We start from the raw sequence: 20,394 nt of genomic DNA on the forward strand, positions 1-20,394 counted from the left end.
CGGTTTGCTGATGTCAACGTTGTGGATCGAGTGGCCCATGGTAGCGGTGGGGTTATGGTATGGGCAGGCATATGTTATGGACAACGAACACAGGTACATTTTATTGATGGCATTTTGAATGTATGTGTATGTGAAACTGCACATTTTAGAGTGGCCTTTTATTGTGGCCAGCCTAAGGCACACCTGTGCAATAATCATGCTGTCTAATCAGCATCTTGATATGCCACACCTGTGAGGTGGATGGATTATCTCGGCAAAGGAGAAGTGCTCACTAACACAGATTTAGACAGATTTGTGAACAATATTTGAGAGAAATAGGTCTTCTGTGTACATAGAAAAAGTCTTAGATCTTTGAGTTCAGCTCATGAAAAATGGGGGCAAAAACAAAAGTGTTGCGTTTATAATTTTGTTCAGTGTATATAAATTATAATTTTTTTCTTAAGTACTTTTTTCTGTATTTGAACTGTCACCTTTGGCATGTAATGCAACAAAGATGGCTAAAGTCAACTGATTTTGCTAAGAGACCTACCAATCTCTGTGTAAAAATAAAATGATGATGCTAACTATGATGAAATCTATTTTGTGCTCTATGCCATAACAGACACAAAACAAAGCAAAACAGTGCAGGGACGCAGTAACAGATGCAGGTGAGAATAAAAATATGCTTTGTTTTCACACATAGCAGCGTCTGGTTGCAATGCAAAAATTAGCAATCAGTACATCCAAACCAAAAAAAAAAAAAAAACAGTGATGCAAGTAATGTTTAACATGCACAATTCAAATAGTTCCAAACAAGACATTAAATGCTACAAATGCTACAAGGCTGATGCTTGTTCCTGATTCACAGAGAAACAGTACATGTCAAACATAGAGCAGCTGGATAAGATTTGTCAGGAATGGGAGACCACGCACGAGTGCACGTGTGAGGTATAAAAACACACTCGCCTATCTGTTTGTTGGCCTTCGGAAATAGCTCTATCTCTCTGCTGAAGCTGTGAACCACATAGAACACACTAAAAATGAACTTCCCTTTTTCTCTGTTTTACCCATATGTACCACAAGCACTACTCAACTCAGCTGCAAAAGAGACAGCTTTTGGTTTATTTAACAAGTACATGCATAACATCAATTCTGATCCTCCTATGTGTCACTAACAGTTTGACAAAGGCTTGGCTAGAAAACCATTTACTGTATTTAATACCTTGTATGGTGAGTTAGCTCAGCCTGTGTCATCCTACTGATTTCCTTTTGCGTCTGTCCACTGCATAAGCATTATTAATAAATTAAGTTGGCTGATTCATGGGCCTTCACATTACGAGCACGTAGATGTATTTATAGCATGATGTTGAGCTGAATTCTGTGAATTTCTCCAGGTTTTCCAGCAGCAGGAAGATGATCGCATTAACATTTTGAGAAATGCTATTTGGGTCCATTGTAACCACTTTTCCATGCAATGCGTCAAAGATGATGAGGTCAGTATTACTTAATGAAGCTTTTTATAGATCACATCGATGATAGTTACAGCGGATAACATTAAGATTACATACAGTGGAAATATGGACATGTTTAAAGATAGAACCATTGTTTTTCATGCAGTGGTCAGTTTTAAAGGGGTTCATATGATGCTGCTAAAACATTATTTTGTGTATTTGGTGTAATGAAATGTGTTTATGCGGTTTAAGGTTAAAAAAATACATTATTTTCCACATACTGTACATTATTGTTTCTCCTCTATGCCCCGCCTTTCTGAAACACGTCGATTTTTACAAAGCTCATCGGTCTGAAAAAGCGAGGTGTGCTGTGATTGGCCAGCTATCCAGTGCGTTGTGATTGACCGAATTCCTCAAGCGTGTGATGGAAATGTTACGTCCCTTACCATATTGTGATGCCTGCGGCAACCACATGTAACGACCCCGGGCTGGACTCGTCCACAGTGAAAGCAGATCCGGCGATTGACAGCGCGAAGTTGAAGTATTTCCTCAGCGACCAGCACGGATCAGCTCCAGGCATGACGAAGCGATATCGTCCTCTTTTGGAAGACCAAACAAAGTAGTTTCGCTTTCACAACGAAGCACACAGCGCCTTCACGACATGGCGACATCAACAATACTACAGCGAGAATAAAAGTTACACCTTCTTTCTTTGCGTGAACATTTGGGCGGCATTATGCAAATCTTCCCACATAGTGACGTAGACATGTGGGGGTGTGTTAGAACGAGCCGTTTTAGGTAGGCGTGGTTGACTCTTAACTTTTATAAAGAATATCTCTTTGGATTTGAGACTTTAGTCTTTGCAACTTTACAGATCTTCTTTATGCACCAAGAGCTTGTAACACTCCAAAGAGAAAGGAAAAATTTAAATCGCATCATATGACCCCTTTAAGATTTTGATTTTGCTTTCTTAACATGTCTTCTTTCAGACTAGTGGAGGAAAAAAACATCCAAAATTCATATTTAAGTGTTTATTTTGTGACCTGTAATCTATCTGTGTCTTTAGATTTCAATCTACAAAATATATTTATAAAGGCTGTTTGCTGAAAATTAGGCTTTTTTTTCATGCCACTCTAATGGCAGAAATGAGTAGCACTTATATACTATACACTAAACTTTCCAGTTTTATATATTTTAGTATAAGATAACCCTGATATTTATATACTAAAATCAGGGTTATCTTAACTAAAACTGAAACTGAATTTAAAATGAAACTGAATACCATTAGAAAACATTTCCATTATTTTAAAATAAAATAAACGTCAACTTAAAATAAAATATTAAATCCTTTTATTTCAGCTAGCTGCAGAGGCAGCGTTTCTTATTTTAATTTAGTGTAATTTAATGGACTAAAATAACTAAAAGTGAACCTAAAATAAAAATGTCTAAAAACTATATAGACATATATATTGTATGTGTATATATAACAATCAACAAAATGACTAAAACTTCCAACTGAAAATGAAGACAGAATATATAAAATAAAAACTCAAAATACAAATAAAATAGTATACTGTAATATAATATTTAACTATGATAGTATCAGTGATACTTAAATTACACTGAAGTTTGTTCATTTATAATCATCCTGGTTTATAAAAAAAATATTCCTAAAAAGATGTCAAAATGCATTTTTTTATTCAAATATTCAATTAAAAACCTAAAGTAAAAATACAGTATGTCAACAAGAATTGTGTACCTGTTCTGGAAATGTATGCAAATTAGTGTACATTATAATAATGCATCCTTTGCCTATTTAAACAGCATTTTTAGAAAAGTTGTAATGCAAATTAATTGTCTTAATGTACTGTGATTACCATAAGTAATCACAAGTATGATGATATCGGATATTTTTCTCTATTCACCTGTTGCGTCTTGACTTAAAATTACATCAAATAAGTGGGATGTATTATTCTTTATATTAATTATATGAATGCAAGCAAACTTGTGTCATTGCTCCTGTGAGCTTCGCTTGAAACTTTGATGTTCTGTGGAAAACTATCAGGTTTTACACAAATGCTATCTTTAATGCAATTACATTTTGGTATTAAATGATAAAAATGCAAAGTAGAAGCATTTTCACTGGTGGTCTCTAACTGTGAAATAAAGCACTGGCCATATTGTCAAATTACTGGTCATTTTTATGCAGTGTTATGAGGAGGTGAGGAAAGTGCTAGAAATGTGTGACATCACGGAAGACATCAACACTTTCATCAAGACGAAAAGCACTGGCACCACTCGTGCAGGTCAGTGCATTTCTATATTGTTTCCATTGGGTTTTTATATTAAACCTTGCCAGTAATCACAAATCATTATCATGACGTGGGCTAGTTCAATAACCATATCATGTGATGATGATATAGTATAAGAAAAGTGCTGTTGTGTCTTTGCTTAATTCAATTTTCTGTCTGTGTCTGTAGCGCCCATTGTGTTTGAAAACTATTATGATAGAGAACCAACAACGGACAGCAATGGCATCACACGCTTTGGAGGAGGTGTGATGAAGAGGTGTGTTTTCCACTGCTGGGTCTGTATGTTCATGTATATTTGCCATGCTGACAAGACAGAAAACAATGGAAAATGTAAGCCATACTGCTGTTTAGCAGAAGCTGGTTTTAACATGCTTTCTATCAGAAATACTGGTTCATTAGTCTTAAAGGTGTTAGCAGATATATCACACAAAAAGACGTGCAGGCTGAGCTGTGATACTGAACTGGTGAATTTGTGACTTCATATTAAGTGTTTAAAATGTATTCAGTCTTTTAATGTCCTGGTTTTTCCTCCCGGTTTATGCAATCATTTTTTTCCCCCCTTTTTGAAAGGTTTTCAAATCTCTTGCAAGGCAACTGTGCTGTTAGCTCTAGGACTAATAATGAATGTGTTCAGCCATCAGCACCTCCATCAGGTACCTATTACAATAACATAATGACAATTTTCGGCAGCATCTTTCTTTCTTTCTTCTATTTTTGACACCACCAGAGGGCACTTCAGCCCACTGTTTAATTTCATTAAACAGTATTTGTTTTTTTCTTACTTTTTATTTTCCAAATATTTTCCCTAGTGTAACCACTTAAAAAAATTATTTGAGTACTAGGGTTATTTGAGCATTATTTATATACTATTATAGTACTTATTAATATTATGAATTAGCTTTGATTTTTGTTTTCTGTCATTTTTGCTTTAGTAGTGTTTACATTACACCTCTTTACAATAAGCTCCCTTTAGATAATGTTAAAATTAACAAAGAGCAATTCATTTGTTACCATATTTATTAATCTGAATTAGTAAACATTGAAAATATGATTAAGATTGATAAATGTGTGAGAATTATTTTTTGTAAAGTGTTACCAAATATTTCTATTTAGCTTTATTTTTATTTCAATTTTAGGCGTTTTAGTACATAAACATATTTTATTTCAGTTAATTGCCTTGGGCAACTTTTCTCATTTTTATTTACACTTTTTGAAGTTTAGTTTAATTTTTACAGTATATGTATTATATAATTGATCTGTTTTTTTCCCCAGCTGACAGCTCAGATGGAGTGTATGCCTCCATTCCTGGATTTCCAAAAGCAACTTCAGTCAGTGTTGGCTCTCAAAGCGGCACATACCAGGCTCAGTATGACTATGTCGCTCAGGTACAATAGTCTGATTAAATGAAAGAGAAAAAAAAAAGAAAGATGGAAATGATTATAATGACTTTACAGGAGAATACTAAGAATATGCATTCACAATAGATAACTTTAAAGAGGTACATACAGAATATTTTAAAGGCCAAATTTAGTCATCCCTTTAGAACTCTATATTTTCGAGAAAATTTGCCACTGCAGTGTAAGTCAGTATTAACATTTCAATGTTTCTTCAAAAATGCCAATTTGGTATTTACTGTGGCTCTTGCTAAGTACAGATTAAAATAGCATCATATGACCCCTTTAAATAATGAATTAGTAAACATTGAAAATATGATTAAGATTGATAAATGTGTGAGAATTATTTTTTGTAAAGTGTTACCAAATATTTCTATTTAGCTTTATTTTTATTTCAATTTTAGGCGTTTTAGTACATAAACATATTTTATTTCAGTTAATTGCCTTGGGCAACTTTTCTCATTTTTATTTACACTTTTTGAAGTTTAGTTTAATATATATTTTACAGTATATGTATTATATAATTGATCTGTTTTTTTCCCCAGCTGACAGCTCAGATGGAGTGTATGCCTCCATTCCTGGATTTCCAAAAGCAACTTCAGTCAGTGTTGGCTCTCAAAGCGGCACATACCAGGCTCAGTATGACTATGTCGCTCAGGTACAATAGTCTGATTAAATGAAAGAAAAAAAAAAGAAAGATGGAAATGATTATAATGACTTTACAGGAGAATACTAAGAATATGCATTCACTATAGATAACTTTAAAGAGGTACATACAGAATATTTTAAAGGCCAAATTTAGTCATCCCTTTAGAACTCTATATTTTCGAGAAAATTTGCCACTGCAGTGTAAGTCAGTATTAACATTTCAATGTTTCTTCAAAAATGCCAATTTGGTATTTACTGTGGCTCTTGCTAAGTACAGAATAATTGATCTGTTTTTTTCCCCAGCTGACAGCTCAGATGGAGTGTATGCCTCCATTCCTGGATTTCCAAAAGCAACTTCAGTCAGTGTTGGCTCTCAAAGCGGCACATACCAGGCTCAGTATGACTATGTCGCTCAGGTACAATAGTCTGATTAAATGAAAGAAAAAAAAAAGAAAGATGGAAATGATTATAATGACTTTACAGGAGAATACTAAGAATATGCATTCACAATAGATAACTTTAAAGAGGTACATACAGAATATTTTAAAGGCCAAATTTAGTCATCCCTTTAGAACTCTATATTTTCGAGAAAATTTGCCACTGCAGTGTAAGTCAGTATTAACATTTCAATGTTTCTTCAAAAATGCCAATTTGGTATTTACTGTGGCTCTTGCTAAGTACAGAAAACGGTTTATATCATTTTTGGGATGTTTAATGCAGTCTGATGAGAGACTGTTGTGTGTGCAGGGCGCTGATGAGCTCTCCATCTCTGTGGGGGAAGTGCTGCTCGTGGTGGAACAGGGAGGAGACGGCTGGTGGATGGTGGAGAGGGACGGCCAGACTGGGCTGGTGCCAGGCTCCTATTTGTTCAAGATATGAATCAAGAGTCTAGCGCACACTGGAAAGGCTCTCCATGTCCTTAAACGCCCTCGAATAGCAGAGTTATTAAGGGCACTCCCTATAAAAGTGTCTCAGAGGAGGATTTCTGTTTGCTAAATGCATTTAAGCAGTAGCACATCCGTACTGAAAATCTGTATGGAACATAGAAACGGGTTAATATGTATATTAAAAACGGATAATTATACGTGACTATCATTATTGTCGAGATAGAGATTTATATTTATTATAAAAATAATTTATTGTGAATGAAAAACATAAGCATGTACAACACAATGAGTAGCCACTACGGACTTGCCACGATTTAGTTCATGCGAAGACGATGACAATGTAGATATTTAAACAGAATTCAAAATTTCATCTCTGTTTACTTTTTAAGTTAATCAATGAAACAAGTGAGGTCATCTACAATTTTAAATTATTATCATATATAATAGCGCTCTAGGTTCAGCATTTTGCATTTATCACTTGGACTGCATAAAATAAAAGCTGTATAATGATCATTGTTGGCGTTGACTGAATGTAAATTGGGTAATGGTTTGAACACTGGCTGTAATACTTTTTGACTCGGGTGGTTGGTTGAGAGAAACTAACCTGGGACAAACATTTTAAAGTTTAAACAGAACGACCTGCTTTTGTCTTGTCCTCACGTATCAAGTTTCCAAAAGGCCAAGGGGTTTTTGGACATTTCTCAGTTGTGGTATTCAACTTACTATATGTGACCCTGGAGCACAAAACCAGTCTTAAGTTGCTGGGGTATATTTGTAGCAATAGCCAAAAATACATTGTATGGGTCAAAATTATAGATTTTTCTTTTATGCCAAAAATCATTAGGATGTTAAGTAAAGATCATGTTCCATGAAGATATTTTGTCAAATCGCCTATCGTAATTATATCAAACTTAATTTTTGATTAGTAATATGCATTGCTAAGAACTTCATTTGGACGACTTTAAAGGTGACTTTCTCAGTATTTAGATTTTTTTGCACCCTCAGATTCCAGATTTTCAAATAGTTGTATCTCAGACAAATATTGTCCTATCCTAACAAACCATACTTCAATGGAAAGCTTATTTATTATATGATGAAAAATTGACACTTAAGACTGGTTTTGTGATCCAGGGTCACATATTTGATTGATCATAAATGTTTAGAAATCACTGTCAATTACGGTCTGCAACATATTAAGAAATTAGCAAGCTTAAATACACTATAGTGCAATAGTCTGGAGTCCATACAATTTTTTTATTGAAGTCTTTTTTACTCACTAAAGTAGCACTTTATCACTTATTTGATCAAAGTTACAGAAAAAAAACAGTAATATTCTGAAATATTATTACAATTTAAAGTATTCTAATTGTTTTGAAATAAAACTATTAAAATCATTTTCTGTTCTAAAACATTTTAAAATGTGTTTTATGTATTTCAGAGTTTACATCTCAGAATTTTTTTTTTTTTTTGAACTCGACTGATCGAAAGTGACAGTAAAGACTTTTTTTTTTGAATAAATGCTGTTCTTTTGAACTTTTTGTTCATCTTTCTATTAAAAAATGTTTTATCTTGGTTTCCACAAAAATAAAGCAGCACAGCGGTTTTCTTGGACTGGACTAATGACTGCTAAATGGTGGATCTTTATCAACACCGTAATAAATTATAAATAAAACATTAAAATAGGAAACAGTATAACATTTTTTTACATAATATAATTTTTAATTTTGCAGCCATGGCATACAAGCCAATATCTTATTCAAATCAAAGAAATGAAACAACAGGTGTCAACTTATGAAACATTTATTTTAAGATCGAAATTACAAGCTTATTTCACCATTTTTCCTCCCTATGTATACATTCCTTAAAATAATACATTGTTGACCCCGTTTGACATACCTACATGTTATCCAAACTAACTTTAAACTCTATATATTACTAGACTAGTTATGTTTACACTGTAAGCAACGGAAAAAGGAGGAAAAGAAGATAAGAGTTCAGTAAATGGTAGGTAGTGCATCTAGAGAGCATCCCCCAAACCTCTTAACGCTTTACATGTGAACCCCATTTTGAACATTTAGCTGTACGATTGGACTCACAATGCCAAGCAATCTTGTGTGGTCAATCCAGACCTGTCTCTCACACTGCCACTGTCCCTGAGCAGCAGACTGGTGATGGGTGACATCTGAGACAGCGCTACCACGAGTCGATCCTCTCGCATCAAAGCATTTCCCCATCCCAACCATTTACCAGCTTGGTATTTGTAGTGTATAACTAAACCGTACACATAGTGCAGACTAACAAATGAGGAAAGCATACATTCCACATATTATTCCATACGATATCTGCATCTTCCACTCCATATAATAGAGACAAGAAAGAGAAAAGGTTAACTTTTATTGTGTTAAAGTCTTCTCAACGGGATTAAAAACTGGCCGTCTGCCCTTTTGCAGTCTGGCCCGACGCCTTTGAGAGAAAAAACAAAGGTTTAAATTAAAACTCAGTCATTTTCGGTGTGTAAATAAATAGTATGCGCTTTGTTTCACCCATCACCAGCGCAATGTGTGAGTAAACCCTGTGTAAGGCGTGTAGAAAGAGAGATAAATTAGGGCATATCCAGTGTGCCATCTCACACCGACAGAACCCTGAGCCCAGTGTGTGTGTGTGTGTGTGTGTGTGTGTGTGTGTGTGTGTGCATGAAAAGAGAGAGTCTGTCTGCTAGGTTTTTTCATGCATACGTCCCTCCGGTGATGAGAAGCTCGTAGGCCGGGTCTCGGCGTCTGCGACACAGCACCACACAAGCGCACAGCATTCCCAGCATCTGGAGGAAAAATAAAGTTTGACTTCTTTTAAAACTCACAGATGTGAGATGAGAAACATCTGCACTGGTTCATGGTAAGAATACATACTACAATTCTGGTTGATAATGATAAATTGCTGATATCAAAATTCTACATTATTTTTGTTTAAATAAAGTAAACACTAAAAAGTAAAAGTGATTTTTGCCATCGCAAGCTTACAATAAATAGTATGAAGAATTGAGATTTGCTAAAGATTATATTGAATAGTGTAGTTAAATTATTAGAGTCAGATGGTTGGAAAAGTTACATAAACATACACTACCTTTCAAAAGTTTCTTTTAAAAAATGCGTTTAATTAGCAAGAATGCATTGAATTGATTAAAATAGACCGTATAGACATTTATACAACAAGTTTTTTTTTAAACTTTCTATTAATCAAAGAATCCTGAAAAAAAATATATAATGGTTTCCACAAAAGTATTAAGCATCACAACTGTTTTCAAATAAGAAACTTTTTTTTTTAGCATGAAATCAGCATATTGGAATCATTTCTGAAGGATCATGTGATACTGAAGACTGGAGTAATGCTTCTTGAAGATTCAGGTTTGCCATCCACAGGAATAGCATTTCACCACTGAGAGCATCAAATATTATTAAATAACGATATTTAACAATATCACTCTTTTATTGTATATTTAAATCAAATAAATGCAGCCTTGGTGAGCATAAAAGTAAAAAAAAAAACAGATGATAAAAAAGTGGACTGTGGCAGGAAATGCACGTATACAATAGACGTTATTTCAAATTGCCTTTGTGACAACAGTCTACAAAAGAGTGAGGTGAACTTCTTCACACTGGCACAGACAAATTTAATCAGTAAATTCAGACAATGAAAGGGAAAAAAAAATTAAAAGGTAAAACATCTGGTGTAATTTATGCAAGTTTGCCAAGAACAACCTAACCCACTGCCCCGGTTCTTGCTTGTTAATTCAGGCAGACTGAGTCAGTTGTGTAAGTCATGTGTAAGTCACGGGCATGTGCTGGGCTTGCCAAGACGCTGTCTTATTTGCCTTAACTCCCCAGAGGGTATTTGGAACAGTATGAATGTCAAAGTCTGTGATTCAGCGGCTACAGGGCAACAAAAGCACATAGTGATGCTGCCCGAGCGCTGATGAGAAACATCTGCACTGGTTCATGGTAAGAATACATACTACAATTCTGGTTGATAATGATAAATTGCTGATATCAAAATTCTACATTATTTTTGTTTAAATAAAGTAAACACTAAAAAGTAAAAGTGATTTTTGCCATCGCAAGCTTACAATAAATAGTATGAAGAATTGAGATTTGCTAAAGATTATATTGAATAGTGTAGTTAAATTATTAGAGTCAGATGGTTGGAAAAGTTACATAAACATACACTACCTTTCAAAAGTTTCTTTTAAAAAAATGCGTTTAATTAGCAAGAATGCATTGAATTGATTAAAATAGACCGTATAGACATTTATACAACAAGTTTTTTTTTAAACTTTCTATTAATCAAAGAATCCTGAAAAAATATATATAATGGTTTCCACAAAAGTATTAAGCATCACAACTGTTTTCAAATAAGAAACTTTTTTTTTTAGCATGAAATCAGCATATTGGAATCATTTCTGAAGGATCATGTGATACTGAAGACTGGAGTAATGCTTCTTGAAGATTCAGATTTGCCATCCACAGGAATAGCATTTCACCACTGAGAGCATCAAATATTATTAAATAACGATATTTAACAATATCACTCTTTTATTGTATATTTAAATCAAATAAATGCAGCCTTGGTGAGCATAAAAGTAAAAAAAAAAACAGATGATAAAAAAGTGGACTGTGGCAGGAAATGCACGTATACAATAGACGTTATTTCAAATTGCCTTTGTGACAACAGTCTACAAAAGAGTGAGGTGAACTTCTTCACACTGGCACAGACAAATTTAATCAGTAAATTCAGACAATGAAAGGGAAAAAAAAATTAAAAGGTAAAACATCTGGTGTAATTTATGCAAGTTTGCCAAGAACAACCTAACCCACTGCCCCGGTTCTTGCTTGTTAATTCAGGCAGACTGAGTCAGTTGTGTAAGTCATGTGTAAGTCACGGGCATGTGCTGGGCTTGCCAAGACGCTGTCTTATTTGCCTTAACTCCCCAGAGGGTATTTGGAACAGTATGAATGTCAAAGTCTGTGATTCAGCGGCTACAGGGCAACAAAAGCACATAGTGATGCTGCCCGAGCGCTGCAGTGCAGTCCCAGAGCTCTGTCTGACGGGAACAAAAGAGACACACTGAAGTTGCTGGACAAGATCTGCACTGTTGATTCGTGGTCTAAACCAGGGGTTTCCAAACTTTCTTGTCAGCTAAACTCCAGCCAACGTAAAAGATTTACTTAAAGTACCCCGAGAAGTTAATAGTTCAATAATTTAACAACACATTCACATATTCATGGTTCTCTGATGTTGGTTAAAGCTTCCATGACATGTCAGTAAACCAAATACTTAATCTTTTTTTTTTTTTATTAAACATTTTAGAAACTCAAACAAATTAAATACTGATTTATGTCTTAAACTCTTAACCTTTAAACATTCAAACCCTCAAGCTTTTATTTAGGTGGAACATTGATGAAATGCTGTAAACTTCTGTCCACAAAAATATTGTAAATTATGCAAATCTGTAAATAAATTAAATCTGGCACACATTCCCAAATGCATGTTAAATAGTGCACAGCATGCGAAGATGAAGTCGGCTGAATTTACTGTAAACCGAGAAGCACTGAGACATCGAATACACTGGATGATGAGCTGCTCATGTGAACACAATGCCACACTTCACTCTGAAACACCATAATAGCACTAAGCTATATCACAATTATCACACAGCACCAGCAATCATTTTTTATCTATCCATCAACTCACAAACCCCCGAAACCTTGATTTATGCATTTTCATGACTAATAACACTGAAACTGCACTACATGAATTAAAAAATTAAAAATTCAGGGGCACTCTGACACTAGAAATGAAAAAATCTGAACAGCATACCTGAATTGCAGCAAACGTCAGAGCGGCCCAGATGACGTACATCATAATCTCTTTCAGTTTCTTCACAACCAGGGCTTCACATCCCTAAAATGATTCAACATTGATTCAAATGATTCTTCATCGGCTACTAGCCCACATTTCTCAAACGTCTCTCACCTCAGGGTAGAGGTCTCCGGGACGGGAGAGGGAGCCGGTGCAGTTGTTCACGTTGGGTTTGCAGCAGCTCAGTGGCACACTGTTGTTTCTCGACTCCTTAAACCAGCGCGTGTTCTTCCAGTCTGAGTAGTTGGTGATGCCACAGCAATGGAGCTTCAAAGACATTATGGTGATTTTATAATTAGGGTTGGGATATAACAATATAGCAATACAATAACATTCTGTACATCTCAACAAGTCTTACCTGTCTCTGCACATAGTCAATAGCACGGCTGGGAGCATCCGTGTTGGTGCCATTGTATTCATCATACACTTTCTGGATGGACTGATTGACCTCATCTTCCACCTACAAACACATCCACCAGTGACACAAATTAGCATTCCATTAAGGGTCAATATTTGCCCCCGTAAATTGATATCAAAGGGAACTGTTTTTCCTTTATCAGGGCAATTTCTTTAAAACCTTATCTTTTAAGTCAGATTCTTATATTTAAATACTACTAAATATATACTAAATACTAATAAAATACTACTAAATGCTTTAATAATATTGTTTTTCTAAATAAAATTTCGAATATATAAGTCTAAAATGCTAAAAAATTAAATGATACTCTAAAAATGAACAGTAGGTGTTGGCAAGTGTTAATGAGCGAGTCATTCATTCAACCAATTCGTTCAAACAGCTGATTCATTCAAGAAACAAGATTTTTGCACTTTATGAACAGGTTTTATTGAATTGTTCCCTTGACTGATTTCTTTAAAATGTGGATTCATTCATTTGTTGCTCTGAGACATGCAACGGTTCTGCTGTAGCTTTCTTTGGAACTATTTTCGTTCACAAAATATATCAAAAACAGACAATGTTGTGCGTCTAAAATGCAATTCACTTAATATTAACTTCTTGTGTGTTGAAATATAAAATCAATATCACATTTGCAATCGTGCTGATATTTAAAAAAAAACAGCACTCCTGCTTGTCTAATATTGTTTAACTACATAATAATAGAACTCATAAAAGGACACTTTTGGTTGATATTTTGAATTTTGAGGGGCATTTTTATTAATTTTGTCCTCCATTCATTTCTGACCCTGACATCCACTCTTTATGTAGGAGGAGACACATTTTTGTAGTCTATACAGCACTGTTATACAACAGCACAGTACAATACAAAGCAAGCATTACATTGTTCACCTTTGCACACAGCTGAAAGAGCTCACAAAGTGAGAAGAGCTATCATATAAAAACAAAAGAGATGCAGGCACTCCTATTTCTATAAATATTGACTTCCTTTCAATGCGGGACTCACCTTTGCTCTGTAAATATAGCCAAGAACCACCACAACCACCTCAGTCACAAACACCAGCATAAGAATGATGACAAACTACAAAAGAGAGATGCAAGGAAATGTGGTTTTAGCAGGGCAAGATATATGAACAATGATAAACTATCCCTTTCAACTTGTTTATTATCAATGTTGAAAACAGCTGTGCTCCTTAACATTCTTGTGGAAACATCATACATTTTTTCCCATTTGAAATCTTTTGTAACATTTTAAATGTCTTTACTGTCACTTTTGATTAATTTAATGCATCCTTGCTGGATAAAAGTATTCATTTGAGGAAAACACTAATAGCAAGTGCTGGAAATTGAACAGTTCACTAACCGTGGCAAGACCGCAGCGGCTCTCTCGAATAGTGGCGAAGCATCCAATGAGTCCAATAATGAACAACAGCGCTCCGACTGCGATAATGACAACGGCTGGGATCAGGGTGTACACATCCTCAAAGAAATGGTCATAGTCATCATACGTGATGAACACATAGGCTCCAACATAGCAGAGAATGCCAGCAGCGGCCTATAAGGAGATAACAGAGGGTTAGTTATATGAAAGCAGATATGATGTGATTTCATTCCAAGAGTTATGTTAGTCTCATTATGAGTTAGATGTGACCAGTTACTGGATTGATGTAATGAAGTCTTCGTCACAGAAAGACAATCAAATTAGTCATTTAGGAGGAAGTAGGGCTGGACGATAAATCGAAATGGAATCGAGATCGTGATTCGACAGAAGCTGCCGCATTCGATTAATCGTGCAGCCCTACAACTAAGTACAAGTATTTGGAACCAAACACAACTTCATGTCATATCCGTCAAGAACGACTAAGGATATGGAATGCTGACCAACGAGAAAGCCATCAGCCAAAATTAAAGGTCAACATACAGAAATGTGGATAATTATCATCTTATAAGGAAACAAGTCAGGAATAAAAAGTGTTCTGGGTCCTCCATGGACCAGCAGGCATTTTGGGAAAAACTAGTTTTAAAAGGTTTTAGTCTTCCCCACTTACAACTGCACCATAAACCCCCCTATGAATCGGTTTAGCACAGCTCTCAGGCTCTGAAGTGATGAACACATATTTAATAAAGCAGCCTGATCCCTAAAAAAAAAAGAACAGGATAGTGTCATACTACCTCTATCTGTCAAGTGACGACTTTAAACTTCATCCTGTCCCAGATTAAAGAGATTAATCAAACAAACACAGACAAGAAAATCCTGCTGATAGGTGGAGTAGTGTTTCTACAGATCCAACAGCTCAGGTTAGGTCTTAGATGTGAAACTTTGCCACCAATGCCCCAGTTCAGTTGAACCCAATGTGCGAACCCCATTTTGTTTTTAACATTGGCCGTGGAAGTGTTGCATATTTAAATTAAATGTTTGAAATTTGAAAACAAGGGATAAATATATATTTTTAAATAACAGTATATTGCTAACATATGTACAAACACACACAGTTTAGTGGCCATTCTGGCCAATATTACTGATTTAAATTTTTATTTAAATCCTACTCAAACTGACTTTTCCCCCCTTTTGTAGATCCTCAAAGTGAATTTTTAATTATGTATTAAATATTTCATTTTATATTGTATATTATCATTGTGAATGATGTCAAAATTTACCTAAATACCTTAACTAAGAATTGACTTTATAGACTTTTATAGATATTTATTTTTAACATTAAAGGGTTTTAGTCTTTATAACATCAAACTAATTATACTTAATTGATTTTAGCTAGGATTTTATGAAATCAAATTATAATTACATACGATCCGCTTAATAAAATGAAAATACTTTTTTATTATTCTTATTTGCCTAAATATTAGTCTTTTTACTAGGGATGCACCGATATGAAAATTTTGGCCGATACCGATAACCGATTATTCTTTATTTTTGAAAGCCGATAACCGATATGCTGGCCAATAAATCTATATCCAAATTGTTATATACTTTTTGAGAGCCTGATTACAAAAAAGGTCTCATCATTAAAAGCCACATCCCAAACACTTCAACATAAGCAGCCTAGTTTGAACGGTGTACGTTTTAAAAATATTTTTACTCTCCCATTACCAAATTTAGTCATAAAAAAGTCTTACAAATAAATAAAATTATGCATAAATAATGCAAACAAGTCACTGGACATCATTACACGTGTAAAGAATCAAAATGAATGCGCCACAGATCAATAAAACGGAATAGCCTCTGCACGGACAATAATTAAATGATTTTAATTACTAAACCATACTGTTGATGAAAATAATAAGAGAAAAATACAAGTGGTTGTTGTTATTAATAATATATCAATGATTGTGAAAAAGTAACAAATTAATGCCACTGTTTTAAAACATCAAATAAACACAATATTACAACGTACAATTGCACAAAAGGCTGCAAACAAACAGCGCGCATCTGAAGTGTCTCTGAAGGAAATAATGCATTATTTATCGGCTTTAAGATATCGGCCAAATTTTCTTATCAGGCCGATACCGATAACAGAAAAACGTAGCATTTATCGGCCGATACCGATATGGTGGCCGATATATCGTGCATCCCTACTTTTTACCAAACCTTTATCATTATTATTATTACAACTACTATTATAAACTTGAATGTACTTTATTAAAACAATATTACAGGGCTATTAAAAGGAAATCATTTGTAGAAAATCTAAAACATCTGTACAAATGTTTCCAATCTGATCCTATTGCAAAGTCATTGTGAACAGTTTTTTTTTTAAAGGCCTTCTTTGTTGTTTTGTGTGATGATGGGATCCTTTGAGGAAACTGCTATTAGTCTTTATTAGCCTTCTCCTTCAAGACTCCTTCCAAATGATTACAGAGTTTCCAAAAGGAATTGCCTAAGGAGGAATAGGTTTAACATGTCAAACAATACAACTAAACCTGCTCTGGGGCTAAAAGGAAAACAATGAGGGTGACTTGCCAATTCACGCACGCATATTCAAGGCTAAAAGACATATAAATAACACTAATCTTATACTGTCAATGTTTATTAGGCATTACAGTGGTCAATGTAGACTTATTAAGACTGCAGGAAATATGTAAACAAACACTGCAATACAAAGCAACGAGCAGTTTTATAAATAATGCAATATAAACACAATAGGCATATCAAATATAGCAAAATATGCGAGCATTTAGCAGGTTTTATAAACGTATTAGGAGTGTGTGTAATAATGCAGCTGCTCGACGCCGGACTGTGTCCATCTGACAACACTGACGCACTCCTAAATTCTGCCCCAAATGCCTCTAACTTACCCAAAATATCAGGTTCAGGAACACCAAGACGGTTTTAGACGACGTAATTCCACACTGACCCATCATTAAAAGATGGAAAAAAGCCGTTTAAATTGCAAATACTACAAACTGGCTGCGGATTATAAGATGGCTGTCTGTTTCCAGGCTGCCATACCACTGCTGCTGTGTTGTGTTCGAGTCTGATCCGGAACAGCGCCACACAGCGGTCAGCTGACGAACTCTCATTGGCGCTGTCACAAAGCAGCGAAAAGCCTAGATTGTAACTGATAATTCCATTTTGATGTTTATGTAGGAAATAACGGAGACACAGAAATGTGATGACCTGATATTTTTAATAGACTTTTATTAGTAGCACTGGCTTTAGCAAAGCATTACACGTTTTGCACGCACCACTCACATTTTCTTCATAAAATACTAACTATACTTTATTTTGTATTTTTTTGTAACTGCAAAGAACGACATCTTTTCCTGCTATTCAAAACATCGACTTATTAAATATAGAAAGTAAAGGGTTACATGCGAGATAGTCACACAATGGGATTTAACGAAGTAATCTCTTTACTGGCACCTGCTGTTACATCATTGAATTGCATAATCACAATCAATCAGATCAATGGCTTCTAAATCAAAACACATGGCTTAAGCTCATTAAAGACTGCAGGCAGGTTTTCAAGGTTAACTATTCCATGAAATAAACAACAAATGTTTAAATATTAAAATTTAGTCTTGAAAAACAACAGAGAGAATATTAACAACACAGAGATTCAAATCGGGATCCATTGCGATCTATTTTGAGTTCACACGCGTGCAAATCTGCTTTCCTTAAAAAAAAAAGAAAAAGAAAAAAAATTTCCTCTTTTGAAAATTTGCTTTCGAGTTTACCATGCTTGGTTGGTGTCTTTCTATATGTAGGAGGAACAAAAACTAATTAGATATATCTTTATTTACATATTTACCTTTCCACACCTGTTTTATAGCTTAAGAAAAAAAAAAAATATATATATATATATATATATATATATATATATATAAAATTTCAATATATTATGTATGCAATGATTTTGTCTCACATTTCATATTGTGCCAAACCCAAACAAATAAATCCACAATCACTAAAAAAAAAAAAAAGATCTATTTTTATAAATAAATAAACAATAAAAGAATACTGTAGGATTTCCTTTGAAACTATTTTCATTAAGAAATTGCTAGTAAATTTCACAAATAATTACAAAGAAAGGGCAAGTAACATTGAATTAAACACAAACTTTTTAAGCAAAAAGACTGAAATGATATTTTCTTGTAAAACATGCTCCAATAAACTTTGAAAAATCCCTTACAGTGATAAATCATAAAAGGTCACAATATAAACAAGCTTTAAAAATATATGGATAATAGACTAAATTGATGTCAATAGTTTTTTTTTCTTGTGCATTTTAAATCTGTTTAAATGTATCATATGTAAAACTAGTTTTTAAATACTAATACAGTATAATAAAGCGGATTAAAGTTGATAATCAACATGCTTTCTAAATGAATAAATAGACATAATGTTACCAGAAGATTTATCTCTGTAAAAGGTTCTCAACTCAAATATAATAGATGCAAGATTTGAGTTCTGTCATTATGTTAAAATGCTTGTTTAAAAAATCTGATTTTTACTCGTTTTTAATAATTTACTAATTATACCTGTGTTTATGATATGCAAATTAGCCTGTACTATAATCTCTATGCATCGTTTTCTTGTGAAAACTGAAGTTATAAGTTCTGCATTGTTTAAGCTCTGCCTGAAGCAACCAAACATGCAAATGTAATATTTACACACATGCATGCTCATCACTGAGCTTTAGCAAAACTAAAATCAGCATGAGTGCCGAACAGTTTATCCCAGTGACTAAAATGGGGTGCAAAGTTAGTATTAGGTTTCTGATGGTGCACATCATGCTTGCTCGGACCTCCATAAACACCAAATGGGATCAGACGAGACATGGACCAAGGGAAATCATATCCGCAGTGGTCTTCCACCGATACATAGACGTGGACCACCATGAACATCCAGGTGGTGAGCAGATGACACCTCAGCAGAATGGGGTTGAGCGTGGTCCAGAAGCCCACCGTCACCAACTCCCATCCACCAAGGCACTGTGTTGCCAGAGCAAATGGGGCGGAGTAATTATGGTGGATAGCATGGAAAGTCACATACAGCCAGCGGATCTTATGATGCAAAAAGTGCCAGATAAAATACTGAAAGTCAAAAAGAAGAAGGTTTCCAGTCACCCCACCTGCAAGTTCAAGCAATGTAGGTGCTCGTTCAGGAAGGGGGACAGGAGGTCTCCACATCCACTGCGCTACTGCAGCAGGAAACACCAGAAGTGCGTGATTATAAAGAGTAACTCCACTGCAGTGAAGGAGCATTGCAGTTGTGGGCATCTTGCCGGGCTGGATCTTGTACCGGTTAATAGCTGGCCACTTCTTTCCATTGATGTCGCAGACTAGGTAGGGTAGGCAAAGAACAAAATACGACGCTACGGTCAGAATCACAGGAAAGAGAGGAGACCGAAGAGTTTCAGAGTGGTTGAGTCGCACATAGTCCCACACAGGCTGCAAAGCTGAGTCTTTTGACTGGAAGGTCTCCCAAATTGTCTCAAACACCTGAACTAGTGTCATTTTCAGTAATTGATCGACTATATTTCTTTTAAAGCAAACAAATCCAACTTAAAATAGTTTAGCTTTCTAAATCATCCTCTGTCCTGGATGTTTCATGTGGCTCAGGTAGCCTACCTGGTATCTAATGACTTTGTACTGAAATATTTATACCTTTATTCTGTTTCTAAATTATTTAGGTGTCTGAGGGGTGTATGTAGACATTACTTATACAGTGTAATACATATATTTATTTACATTCTAGGAATAAAAGGTGTGTTTAAGACCGTTTGGATGTGAATGTATTGCTTGTCCGAACATGCGCTGTTGTCTTTCCACTCCGTGACGCAAGAGGGCGTCGAAGACGTCTAAGTCAAACGATGGAAAAAGAATCAGCCAATAGAATTGTGATTAGCATAGCCTATTGAATGGGCGTGGCTTTGG

The 20,394-nt window shown here is 34.9% G+C and overlaps 3 protein-coding genes across 4 annotated transcripts in view; 1 reads left to right on the plus strand and 2 right to left on the minus strand.

Moving 5' to 3' along the window:
- Positions 1-7,439, plus strand: part of LOC107567896 (proline-serine-threonine phosphatase-interacting protein 1-like) — a 15,031-nt gene extending 7,592 nt beyond the window's left edge. The window contains exons 8-15 of the mRNA XM_016253674.1: positions 602-647; positions 848-927; positions 1,374-1,472; positions 3,640-3,736; positions 3,911-3,998; positions 4,313-4,395; positions 5,015-5,127; positions 6,532-7,439. Coding sequence (XP_016109160.1) covers positions 602-647; positions 848-927; positions 1,374-1,472; positions 3,640-3,736; positions 3,911-3,998; positions 4,313-4,395; positions 5,015-5,127; positions 6,532-6,663 — 738 coding nt within the window. The 3' untranslated portion in view covers positions 6,664-7,439. The remainder of the gene's footprint in view (positions 1-601; positions 648-847; positions 928-1,373; positions 1,473-3,639; positions 3,737-3,910; positions 3,999-4,312; positions 4,396-5,014; positions 5,128-6,531) is intronic.
- A 1,016-nt stretch (positions 7,440-8,455) lies between these two features.
- LOC107567890 (tetraspanin-3) lies at positions 8,456-17,492 on the minus strand. 2 transcript variants are annotated; one of them, XM_016253667.1, is made up of 7 exons: positions 17,311-17,490; positions 14,363-14,554; positions 14,006-14,080; positions 12,943-13,044; positions 12,699-12,851; positions 12,543-12,626; positions 8,456-9,489 (listed from the first exon to the last, which is right to left on the minus strand). In XM_016253667.1, the coding sequence occupies exons 1-7, from the start codon at positions 17,374-17,376 to the stop codon at positions 9,397-9,399; spliced, it is 765 nt and encodes a 254-aa protein (XP_016109153.1). In that variant the 5' UTR covers positions 17,377-17,490; the 3' UTR covers positions 8,456-9,396. The 2 variants fall into 2 exon arrangements, with proteins under 2 accessions (XP_016109153.1, XP_016109154.1); XM_016253668.1 differs by lacking the exon at positions 12,543-12,626 and having other exon boundaries at positions 17,311-17,492.
- Positions 17,493-19,100: 1,608 nt separating this feature from the next.
- On the minus strand, positions 19,101-20,314 carry ch25hl1.2 (cholesterol 25-hydroxylase like 1, tandem duplicate 2). Its single transcript, XM_016253672.1, has one exon. It carries the CDS (start codon positions 19,972-19,974, stop codon positions 19,144-19,146), a length of 831 nt encoding a protein of 276 aa, XP_016109158.1. The 5' UTR covers positions 19,975-20,314; the 3' UTR covers positions 19,101-19,143.
- Positions 20,315-20,394: the final 80 nt, after the last annotated feature.

This window comes from Sinocyclocheilus grahami, unplaced genomic scaffold, assembly GCF_001515645.1.
Source record: "Sinocyclocheilus grahami isolate Dianchi unplaced genomic scaffold, SAMN03320097.WGS_v1.1 scaffold1194.1, whole genome shotgun sequence".
Taxonomy (NCBI): Eukaryota; Metazoa; Chordata; class Actinopteri; order Cypriniformes; family Cyprinidae; genus Sinocyclocheilus; species Sinocyclocheilus grahami.

Bases quoted from the DNA above. Each gene is read 5' to 3' on its own strand.
- LOC107567890 (XM_016253667.1), bottom strand. From the start codon at position 17,376: ATGATGGGTCAGTGTGGAATTACGTCGTCTAAAACCGTCTTGGTGTTC. The intron at 14,555-17,310 runs GTAAGTTAGAGG...ATCTCCTTATAG, and splicing joins TCCTGAACCTGATATTTTGG to GCCGCTGCTGGCATTCTCTG. The intron at 12,852-12,942 runs GTAAGACTTGTT...ATGTCTTTGAAG, and splicing joins TTGACTATGTGCAGAGACAG to CTCCATTGCTGTGGCATCAC.
- ch25hl1.2 (XM_016253672.1), bottom strand. From the start codon at position 19,974: ATGACACTAGTTCAGGTGTTTGAGACAATTTGGGAGACCTTCCAGTCA.